The 12,076-nt window shown below is 34.7% G+C and overlaps 1 protein-coding gene, 1 long non-coding RNA gene and 1 pseudogene across 2 annotated transcripts; 1 reads left to right on the forward strand and 2 right to left on the reverse strand.

Moving 5' to 3' along the window:
• Positions 1-3,019: 3,019 nt before the first annotated feature.
• On the reverse strand, positions 3,020-4,708 carry LOC110730876. The gene is made up of 3 exons (XR_002513167.1): positions 4,678-4,708; positions 4,340-4,585; positions 3,020-3,453 (listed from the first exon to the last, which is right to left on the reverse strand). It is a non-coding gene; the product is annotated as an uncharacterized LOC110730876 (long non-coding RNA).
• Positions 4,709-4,790: 82 nt separating this feature from the next.
• On the forward strand, positions 4,791-8,571 carry LOC110730774 (annotated as a pseudogene).
• A 1,235-nt stretch (positions 8,572-9,806) lies between these two features.
• Positions 9,807-12,076, reverse strand: LOC110730743 (alpha-galactosidase 1-like). The gene is made up of 7 exons (XM_021910571.1): positions 11,747-12,076; positions 11,437-11,495; positions 10,867-10,949; positions 10,696-10,786; positions 10,569-10,618; positions 10,349-10,489; positions 9,807-10,265 (listed from the first exon to the last, which is right to left on the reverse strand). The coding sequence occupies exons 1-7, from the start codon at positions 11,914-11,916 to the stop codon at positions 10,173-10,175; spliced, it is 687 nt and encodes a 228-aa protein (XP_021766263.1). The 5' UTR covers positions 11,917-12,076; the 3' UTR covers positions 9,807-10,172.

Here is a 12,076-nt window from a genome sequence, read left to right on the forward strand (position 1 = left end):
ACTATTTATCAATATTTTTAACTTTAATTCAAAAAGGCAAACAAAGTCTATACAACGTGCAGATTAATTATTCCTAAAATCCATGATATCTACACTGACGTAAAATTAAAAAAACAAAACAAAACAAAAAAAAAAAAAAACAAATATACAATTGATCCTTTGACCAGGACTAAAACAATAACATCATCCGATTATACCACTCAGTCATACAATGAAAACTAAAAAGTAAGTATGTGTTCCTATAAAACCTATACTAATGGCCGCCTAATAAGTAAAATTCAATATCAAAATCATAACTAAATTGCATATCGGGCATACCTCACACTCTACCGCTTCAAACATGACGCGAGCAGTAGGGGAGTGCATGGGACGGGTACCCGTTCCGATAACGTTATTGGTTCGGGTACCCGATAACCGTTAAGGCTAAAACCGATTCCCGAAACCGTTCCGATAAGGTTCGGGTACCCGTAAATTCGGATACCCGAAAATACGGGTACCCGAACCAAATATCTGAACCGAACCAATAAGCTGATTTTTTTTTTGGGGTCTTTTTATTTATTTAAAACCTGCTTTGCAATTCGTTTTTAGATGCTTTTTAGTTTTTACTAGTTTTTTTTTTTACTTCCTATTTTTTTAACTATAACAATTGAACTTAAATACACAAATAACAAAAATAATTACAACTATCGCTGTCTTCCGCTTTGGCAACCTACCTGTCCCTGTCCTTGAGGCTGCTGCCTCCTCACCTCTCCTACTTGGCTGCCTGAACTCTTCCTTGTACCCACCTGCTTAATAATATTTTTGTCCAAACTTCCACCTGTTTTTCTAGTATTAATTATTGTTATTAGTACTATGATTTTTTTTTAACAAATAACAGCCTAATAGGCTGATATTTAAACCTGAATACACATATAACACAGCACTCAACCCGATTACAAATGAACAAATACTTGATACAAACATACTGTTTCTTTTTTTAAAAAAAAAGTCCATAGTTAACAATAATAAACCAATACATAACAAAAAAAAAGTCCATAGTTTATAGTTTTAAAACAAAAACAGTCCATAGTAATCATATTTCATAAAATACTCCAAGCCTTCAATGACTTCCGGCCTTCAATACAATCACCACCAACCTTCATGATTATAAGTTGCTGCCTCTAATCAATTAATCATCATCAACAAAGAGAGAGTGTTCCTCACCAAGAGGTAACATTTCTTAAAAAATAAAAAATAAAAAAAAGTTAATGAATAATTAACAAGATAATGAGATTAAAAAAAAAAGAGAAAATATTTAAATGTTACCTGATTCAATTTTTTCCATATCTTCAACTCTCTCCTCAAGTATAAGAGGACCTTGAGATATACATAACCAATCTTGTGCACAAATCAAGGCTTCAACCATCTTAGTTGAGAGTGAGCTGCGAAATGAATCAAGCACTCGACCACCGGTGCTAAAAGCTGATTCGGAAGCGACTGTTGATACGGGAATGGCAAGTACATCTCTAGCCATGAGAGCTATTGTTGGATACCTTTCACCATATTTTTTCCACCACCCCAAACAATCAAAGCTTTTTCCGGCGGGATTAACTTCTCTATCATCTTCTAAATACTTGGCCAACTCATTTTTCCCTTGTACTCCAACACATGAACCCATCTGCCTTTCAAACTCTAATTCCGCAACATCTACATCAGAATCCATATCTTCTACTTCCTCCGAAAAATCAGAAGTTTTAGGGAGAATAGACTCATTTGGAGGGTTTTCAGAAATATAAAGTTCATACATGTCATTCAGAGTTTGCATCACTTTATCACACAAGTACTTAGCTTTTTCAGAATCATATTGTTGATTAATTGCCCATTTAGTATATCCCATTTTCCGCCTAGGATCAAGAATGACAGCAATATACAACAAGAGATTCACATTATCAACATTTTCCCAATACTTGTCATGCTTTTTCTTCATTCCACTAGCCATTAAACTCACCCCCGCATCATTACTCAACATTTTTTTCTTGATTAACACACTAATCCCAACAATTTCTTGTAAATACACATTAGAGGTGATATACAACGAGCCGGAAACTCGTAGAGTAGCATCATAGAATATTTTAAGTAAAGGAAGAAAAGAGGCAACACGATCCCAATCACTAGGTTCAGGCACCCCGCCTGTCTTAAGTACTCATACCTAAATTTACCACCATATGAACATTCAAGCAAATCAAAAGCCCTACGATATGCCAAAGCACCTTCCAGCATTAAAAAAGTGAATTCCACCTAGTATCCACATCTAAACAAAGAAAACGTTTTGACTCCAACTTTTCTTGTTTAACACAACTCATGAACTTTTGCAATCTAGCACCCGATGATCTTACATACCTAACAGCACAACGAATTCTTTTTATTGACACATCACTTTCTTTCAATCCTTCTTTAATGGTTAAACTTAATATGTGAGCACAACATCTCATGTGTAAAAACCGACCACCCAAAACTAATGTCTTCCAACTTTCAAACCTTCTTTTCAAATATTGAATGCCAACATCATTTGAACTTGCATTATCTACAGTGACAGTCATTACTCTAGAAATACCCCATTCAAGTAGACACTTTTGGAAAGATTTACCAATTGTTTCACCAGAATGACCAGCAATTATACAAAAGTTAATTATTTTTTTATGCAATTTCCAATTTTGGTCAATAAAGTGAGCGGTTAAACACATGTAATTCATATTTTGGCAAGAAGTCCAAGTATCAGTGGTGAGACTTATACGTGAAGTGCACTTACTAAAAAAACTTTTCAAACTTTTTTTCTCATCCAAATAAATCCTAAAACAATCTCTAGTCACTGTCCATCGAGAAGGAATAATGAAAAAGGTTGCGTCACCTTCATAAAGTTGCGAAAACCTTCATGCTCTACCATTCTAAAAGACATTTCATCCATGATCACCATCTTTGCCAGAGCTCTCCTACTATCTTCTTGATTGAATTTCCACAGCTCAAGTCTACCTTTTTTTTGATCCACGAGATTCCCATCAAGAGTTTGTTGACTAAGGGACAATAGTTGCTGATTTTGATCAATGTTTGGGGGGTATTCCTTACACCGCTTTATGTGGTTCTTCATGCCGGAGGTACCTTGAAGTGATGCACAACCAATGAATGTATGACAATAGATACATTCATCCTTGTTTTCTCCATCATTCTTTATAAAATGCTCCCAATGAGGAGAGCGCCTTTTTCTAGATTTTTTTGAAGTTTCACTTAAGGGGGCAGCATCATCAGCAGGTTCAGAGGTTGGTTTGATTGATTTTGCTGGTCAAAGGGGTCATTATTTTCCGTCATTGGACAAGGGTCATACTCCCAAGGCTCGGGAGGAGGACTTGGAATTGGAGGAGCTTGACTTGTAGCCGATGAGTCTTCCATATCCCCACTACTTCCAGATTCCATACACTCCTACAAATGAAAAAAAAAACAAATAAGTTCAATCATGTATACACAAATAACAAGAATGAGTCATAGCTATATGAAGGTTGAAAGGGTGAACATCTAGGACATATGTCTATTAGAAACAAGCAGGACAAAAACTTTTCCACGTCACACAAATACACAATCATAAAATCTCAGACAAGCAAGTGAAATAAAAAAAACTATTGGTACAACTACACCATATAATCACTCTGTGAGCCTTGCAGTACCTTAGGCAAGTATTACTAAAAATGAGTCCAAAAGATGATGTACACAACCACACAAGTTACTGTTAAACCAAATTCCAGCTGACGAATATTACTCAATTCTGTTAAACCATACATTGACAGATTAACCTGAGTAGAAGCAACTAGATAAATCATATTGGACTACATGATTATCATATTGGACTACAATAAATCTTAAAACGTTTTCTTAAAATGCTTGTAATTAACTCATGTTACAATAAATCATATTGGACTACATGATTATCATGTACAACTCTATAGATGCTCAACACACAGGAAGCCATCACACGACACTATAGATGCTCAACAACATTAGTACACAGCAACTATAGATGCTTAGCAACATCACACAACAACATCACTCTGAATCCTTGTTTTTTCTCAACAACCTTATTTCCACATCAAAAACAGAAATCTCACCTTACTCACTCATCTAAATCTAACAGACACAACTTGACAAAAAATAATAAAAAAAAAACCTCAATTCTGAAAACCATAATAAGTACCATTCCTCCCAAAAAAAACAAAAAAAAAAATTAATAGTACCACAATAAAAAATCAGGAAAAAAAACAATTACAAATCTGAAAAAACCACAGATAGTCAGATACTATAAAATGTAAATTACCTCAACAGTGAAAGCTCAAAAGCCGCTTCAATGGAGAGCCGAAGTACGCTTCAATGGAGGAGATGAAGGAGTGAAAGCTCAGAGCCGCTTCAATGTAGGAGATGAAGGAGTGAAAGCTCAGAGCCGCTTCAATGGAGAAGTCGAAGTACGCTTCAATGGAGGAGATGAAGGAGTATAGGCGTATAGCTCAGAAGCCGCTTCAATGGAGAAGTCGAAGTACGCAGAGCCCTAAATTGAATCTGCGATCTGTGAAATTAAAACAAGAGTTTAAGTTTAATTGAATTTAATCAATTCATTGCAAATAATTAGATCTGGCAAAGGGATAATTAGTTAATTACCTGAGGACATTAGGAGATGATGGAGTGAAAGCTCAGAGCCGCTTCAATGGAGGAGATGAAGGAGTGAAAGCTCAAAGCTGCTTCAATGGAGGAGATGAAGGAGTGAATGGAGAATGGAGATTAGAGAACCAGAGGCAGAGACATTAGAGAAGAGGAGGAGAGTGAGGGGGATGGAGGCTGAGTGAAGTGAATGACTGAGAAATGAGAAAAGAACGAAGTTTAGGGTTTTCACTTTTTTGTTCTTTATTTTCTGTTTCTTTTTTTCTAAAAAAAACTGACATTTTTCATTTGAGATTTCAAAAAAAATATTTTCGGGACATTCGGGTACCCGAAACAGTGTTAACGGGTACCCGTTACCCGAACCGTTAAATTCTTATCAGTTCGGTTACCCGACCCATTTTCTTTAAACGGTTCGGGTACCCAATTTTTCGGTTCGGTTACGGTTCGGTTTTTCGGGTTTTCGATTTTTCGGATAGTTTTGCACAACCCTAGCAAGCAGTGATTTTCAATGTTTTGCATCTTTCAAGTAGCTAGAGACATTCGCAACTTGCGATGATGTTTTGATCATAGAGTTGATGACGAACTTTAAAGTCATATAAATCCAAATCACCTTCTCAATTATTATTATTATTATAAAACCCTAAAAATAAAATTATTATCCAGATGAGAATCAATATCCCAGAAAATTGGGAAAAACCCAAAAAAATTAGGATAAACTCACAAACAGAGTGAACAAAATAAAGCATGGAGTTGTGTAGTTGAAGATGATACATTAATTAAAAAAAATTAATGGAGACCTCCTGCCATAATGTCTTCTTCTCTAAATCCCTTTTCAAGTTCCCAGGTGCTAAAGTCGTTGAGTTCCACTGTATACTTGCGCATTATTTAGAGTTGTCCCATCTGTTTGATAAAATAAATGCAGCAGGCTAATGGTAATTTGATGAACTATAGTTCGGTACGGTGCCTGTTGTGGTGAGTATAGGATAGGGATGAAGGAGAATTGGGAAATGATTAGTGTATCATTAAGGGGACCAACAATTTGGAGTGGAAATCATGTATTATTGCTTTCTTTTTCTAAGAGGCAGGTCGGGCTAGTTGCTAGTGGTACGCCACGCTTAACATGCCAAAGTGAAAGAAACAAAAATGGTTAGTCTAAAACTCCAAATTATGCCAAGTTCTTTTCATTGGTACCGTCACTTTCATTTGGTGGAATTTGGTTGATTTTGGTGGAATTAATTTGATAATTGTATATTATGTTGTGATGATTTGGATGATTTGTTAGGAAGAGAGGATAGATGAAAATGGGGATTTACAATGCTCTTATCATGGTTGGTCTTTTAATGGGTGTGGGTCGTGTACTCGGATCCCCTAAGCCCGATCAGAGGGACCGAAAGCTCGGGCCGTGAAATCGCCTAGAGCCTGTGCCACAAGGTTTCGAACTATGGTGTCTCAAGACTTGCTCTTTGTTTGGCCTGATGAGAATGGGTGGGAAAGAGCTAGTGTAACTCAACCTCCTAGGTAACTTATCCTAAACTCTTAGAAATGTGAATTAGTTGGTGATAATATAATGATTATGCTTTGGCTTTCATGTATTTTATATTGAATATATAATTAATTAGTACTTGGTAGTTAGGTCTTAGGTGATACTATATAATTTGGCTTTCATGTATTTTAGACTAAGGTTCCTGACTAAGGGTGTACCCAGTTTAGAAGTTTTGGTTGCCATTTGATCAAAGCAATTTGCCACTAAGCTTCTTCTCTTTAGGTTGAATTGATATCAAACTAAAATGAGATTCCAAAGATAAAACCACAAAAGTATATCTTGAAATATTTAAAATTCGTTAGTTTAAAAGTTATCTCAATAAGACTTGAGCTTCTAAATTTCACTAAGTGACAATAAGTATGCTTTAGCCCTGCTATGTGTTAAATTACCAATATCAAGTCATTTCTCAAAGCTTTAAAGCCTATTAAAAGGCATAATTGATTTTTTTTTGTTGTTGTTAAAATAGTAACTGGCCATTTGAATGCTGACATGCTAATTGGGTGACTACTCTAGTGTAAACACTCATCTTATGCAAGTAATGGAATACCTGTCATAACCCAGTGAATCCCTTCTTTGAAATGAAACTCTATGGCAGCTTTTATCAGTTGAATGCAATATAACTCTAAAAGTGCTTTTACTTACTGCATACCTTCCATAACTTATTCACTCGATCCTCATATAATAGCATGGCGTGCTGGAAGTTGATTTATCTTTTGCTTTAATTATTGGAGACTCTGTAGGACGTGTTATATTCATAGGCAACGTAGGCATTGAATTTCTGTGTATAAGGAACCTCATTATAAAGATGGTCCTTAAGAGCTGAATACTCTTTGCTGTAGCTGACTCCATCCCTATATGCTTTTTTTCACAAATCCAGGTTACAGGAAGGAGGGACAGGGCCAAGCCTTTGCCATTCAAGGTTGAATCCAGTGGTCCTTGGGGCTTTGCTGGAGCCAACGATGACAACCCAAAAATAAGTGCTGAATTTATTTCACCTTGTTACTATATGAATAAGTAAGTCCGAGATTGTCTGTTATGTTTTAAGCTAATTATGCATAATAGCCTGGCAGAAAACCCATTTCTAATGTTTAAGTGGATAGTTTCTGTTATGTTGGTTCTGTTTTCATTACAAATTTATGGGATGTTTTACAGTCTTGTAGCATGCTTCAAAAAGGGCTTTATTCAATTCCCTCTTCCTAAAGAATGATATTTTTTGTTGGACTATAAGATGATGGAGGAGGAAGATTTATGTCAATGACTATACGGAATAATCAAATTTGGTTCATGTAGCCTACCCCACTTATGGGATTAAGGCTTTGATTGATATAAGATGATTTATTGAACTAGTTGTTTCCACAAAGGTGATGATTTTCTTTTTCTTGGCTCAGGATAGAGACAGATGCAAAGCTTCCTATTGTAGGTGACCAGAAGTGGACAATATGGATATGTTCCTTCAACATACCTATGGCACCTGGCAAGACACGTTCAATTGTTTGCAGTGCTCGTAACTTTTTCCAGTAGACAGTGCCGGGTCCTTCTTGGTGGCAGGTGAGAGCTTGAAATTCGTACTGTTGAAAAGATGATGCCATCCTCTGTCATATATTTGAAGATATGCAAATTTTGTGTTTCTTTTCTTATTCTCCCGAGATGATGTCTTTAATTGTCTGAACTTCTTTCCCTCTCTTGCTGCGATATTTAGACACATGCTATAAATGATTCAGGATAGAGAAGGAAGGGTGAAGACATAATATATGCTAATAATTAGCATATCTTTTCACCTTTCCCTTCTGTACAAATTAATCATTATCTGTTTCCTTTTCTCTTATATACAAGCTTTCCATATGACTATATGAGTGATAAACTGTCTGCAGGAATATTTAGCACTATCCTCGTGAAGGACTGGAGCTCAAGGAACATCATTTGTGCTTTATAATACATTTGTTCTTATTTGTTATTGCTTCTGATGGTTTCAGGTGGTTCCAAGATGGCATGAACATTGGACGTCAAACAAAGTGTATGATGGAGATATGATTGTGCTTCAGGGTCAAGAAAAATATTTTCATTCTAAAACAACAGATGACTCTGAAGATATTAATGCACAATACACAAAAATTACTTTCACACCAACACAGTCAGATCGGTTTGTTTTGGCGTTTCGTAACTGGCTGAGACGGCATGGTGATGGGCAACCTGAATGGTTTGGGGATGTAAAGCAACAGCCTTTACCTTCAACAGTTTTGTCCAAACGCCAGGTAAGCGTTGTGCTATAGGCCTATAGTTTGTGATACTAAGCAAGGGGATGCTTTTGACTCTTTTAAGATGCTCACTTTCTTGTTTCTTCTCTCCACTAATCCTCCAGACATGCAAATAGCCAAATAGTAAAAATGACAAACCAATTATAAAAGGAAAATGTTACACATAGCCCTTAGGGCTACCTATAAGCATTAAATTTACACTTGAAAATCATAAAAAGTTAAAAAATGATCAAAATATAAACACTAATAACACTGATTTACAAGTGTTTTTGTCATGAATTAGGCGGGGGAGGTCATTGAGGAGAACGTGCAGTACAATGAGGGGTTATCTTTCTTGGCCATTTCTTTTCTACCCATAAAAAAAGTAGGCTTCTTTTTCAAAAGTTAAGGCCGAATTCAGGACTCAACAAGTTGCCCACGCTATTGAGTGTTTTTGATTATAATGTTATGGTATCAGGAAGGTAACTATAATGAGGCAGCAGCAGTATGTGAAACCTGGCAGCAGCATTATTTTTAGTATAAAATGAAATTTCTATTTATTTCCTTGGATTTTATTAATGTTCTGGGCGATAATAAAAACAAAATATCCGTAAGAGATGCTTCACTTGCCTTTTGCACGCTGAATAATTACGTATGTGCATGGTGTTTTCCTAAGATGATAAAATACTACCTCCGTTAAATGTTATGTGTAATTTTTAAATATTTTATCTCACAAATAATACCTCAAAATTGCACATAAAACGAAGGTAGTATACAAATAATACATCCTTCTATAAGTGGTGACTGGTGAATGGAATTTGAGATCCACAAAAAAGACAGCATTCAAATTGATGACTTATATCTATGTAACTAACTTACAAAAGATAAGTAAAATTAAAATGATAAGCTAGTTAAGTAAACTATTTTCAGAAGGAAAAAATAGATTCTTAAATATCCTTTATTAATAACTATCTTAGAGTATACTGTATAAAATTTTAAAAAATTGGGTATGCAAAACGAAAATACATATTTTATTATGATTAATAATCTTTAAAAAATCAAATTTCATAAAACATTGAAATTACATTCCCGCAAACCAAGTATCCAACCAATCAATTAGATTTTTTTCCCCCAAAATTTTGTATATTTGAATAAAAGTATTTATACAGTAAAAAAATATAATTTTAATACAAATAAGAGAACTTGATGAATAAAGTCATGTATGCACCGTTCAAAAAAACAAAGTAGGGTATGCAAAGAGAATTATATATAATTAGATAAATTCCCGTTGAAAAAGGATCGTATATTTTAGTTTTCATCTTCAATTGAATTGAGAAAGGAATTTAACTAATTGAAAATTGTAATGAGATACATTTTGAAAAATAAAATTACCAATAACGAGGATACAATTAAAATTAATGATATATTTATTTTTTGTTAATCAAATTCACTTAGGAAGTGAATAATTTGGGCAAAAAAATTAGGGAAGAAATAACCCAAAAATGTCATTTGATATTTTGAAATTCTAAGGTACTATTGTAGTGTTGTATATTACACACTTCTTGTTTTTTTTAAAAAAAAAAAAATCATAGTATTATTTAGTACGAAGTATATTTTTCTGGGGCGTTGTATTGTATTCTGTATTGAAGATGAGCTTTTTAACAAGGGGCCCAGGGTAGCCCCAGCTGCCCTCCCCTTGCTACGGCCCTGTTAGGAACTCAGGCAACTGGTTTCAATACATACATCCTGCTTGCATGAGAGTCGATGGTTGCTGTCAGGTTCTGCACAAACTTCTGCTTAAGAGTTTTATGCTGCATCACCAATTAAAAAAAGAATTAATTATAATAAATAAAAATTGCAGAATACAAAATACATAGGGTTAAATATGTTATACCTCCCAAATATCCCTAGCTTCTACAATGCTGCCGACGGGAATGCCAATATCATCCCAGTGAGCTGTTATAGAAGTACGAAACCAACCTCTATTCACTAAAAGTAGCGCGACCCTGTAATTGGTCAGAGGCCCTGACCATACCTGTCACATGGAGATAAAAATTTCTTACCATCATCTATATAATTAAGAAAACATCTCAAGGTGTAACAAGATTTCTTACCTCCAAATCACCTTCCATCCTGACCTTTTTTGCTTGAATACCAAGAGGATCTGTACATAAAATTATGATGTTACCAAATAGTGTGAGGTGTCATTCAACTAATGCAAGTCATGAACATCATGTTTACCTTGGTTTACTGCTATGACTTCTTTATTACCAATGATTTCCATTGTTTCCTTTGTCATATTTCTTACATCACACCCAATAAGTAGTGGTGCCTGCAGTGTCTCTTTTCGTATAAGACTTTATGACAACATTTTTCTAAATTAAATAAGATGGGATGAGAACTGAACTTCACCTTGGAAATGGCCCAAATGCTAAAGTGGACTATGTATTCGTGTTTGGACATCCCTCCATTCCCCACCTCAAGCATGTCTGGATCTATTTAGTCACAAAAGAAATCTCAAGTTATACTAGTGCATAGAAAAAGTATGTACTACTGTCATTTTTCTAAACAAGACTCCCATACCATTCATTAATGGTAGTGAGTTGAGGGCACAACCTAGAAATTTAAAAAGGCATGGGTACACCGACCTTAGAAACTTGACTACGCATAGCTTAGAAAAACCCTATTTACTTCGTATTTATTATTATATTATTACTATTATAAGTTTTGTATTGATTTCACCATGGATGAACTTTGAAACTATTAAAGATCATATATACAAAATAATATATTCATATAAAAAAAATAAAAAAAAAATAAAAACCTATAAAGGTAGTATGTGATTTATTTATTTATTTATTTTTGAGAAAGTGTAGTGCGTGAATCTTAGCAAAGAGAACAAAAAAACCATACATGAATTTTTTTTTTTTTTAGAAATACAAAAGAATCTTTTATTATCCTATTCCAAATTGCAAATCTTACCAGTTTCTTTGACAATCTTTTCTGTGACATTGCAGCCAAAGCGATTCCAACTATTCCATCTGAACAACAAACAATAAGAAAATGGTTGTAAGCCTAGACATATTAATTTGACTCATGAATCATGATATTAGAAATTACACCTTTAATTTGGAGACTCCGAAGAAATCACTATTAATATGATCTAATTATTGGCCCCCTGGCCTGATGAGCTTTGCAACTACGAAATACGGAGTACTACTAGTCTACTATTACAAGTAGTAGAGCAGGGTAATAAGTATAGGGAAGGGACAAAAAGAAAGTGAGAGCTTACCCCATGGGAGGAGTGAGAGCAAGGCCATTAGAGAGCAAAAATCTCCGGTATGAACTGTGAATGACAAAATTATGCAACTTTGTTGATGTGCTACTCATGCCAGAACTGTTGCACGTACCTTGATCAATCATTAAAAGTACCAACAACATTGCCCATCTGAAAATCATCATATCACCTATCTAATACATATACCACGTTAAAACTCGAGAAGAAAATAACACAAGTACTCTAGGGTTTTAATTATGGGTAGAATATAAAGAAAATAATTTTCAATGATTATATATTTGAATTACACTGAACAAAGTATATATAGAGACAAGGTATATAGAG

This window comes from Chenopodium quinoa, unplaced genomic scaffold (assembly GCF_001683475.1).
Source record: "Chenopodium quinoa cultivar QQ74 unplaced genomic scaffold, ASM168347v1, whole genome shotgun sequence".
NCBI classification, from domain to species: Eukaryota; Viridiplantae; Streptophyta; class Magnoliopsida; order Caryophyllales; family Amaranthaceae; genus Chenopodium; species Chenopodium quinoa.

Coding starts and splice junctions, on each gene's coding strand:
- LOC110730743 (XM_021910571.1), bottom strand. CDS start 11,916: ATGATGATTTTCAGATGGGCAATGTTGTTGGTACTTTTAATGATTGAT. Junction 11,496..11,746: donor GCTCTCACTCCTCCCATGGG/GTAAGCTCTCAC, acceptor TTTGTTGTTCAG/ATGGAATAGTTGGAATCGCT. Junction 10,619..10,695: donor AGTCATAGCAGTAAACCAAG/GTAAACATGATG, acceptor TTTTATGTACAG/ATCCTCTTGGTATTCAAGCA.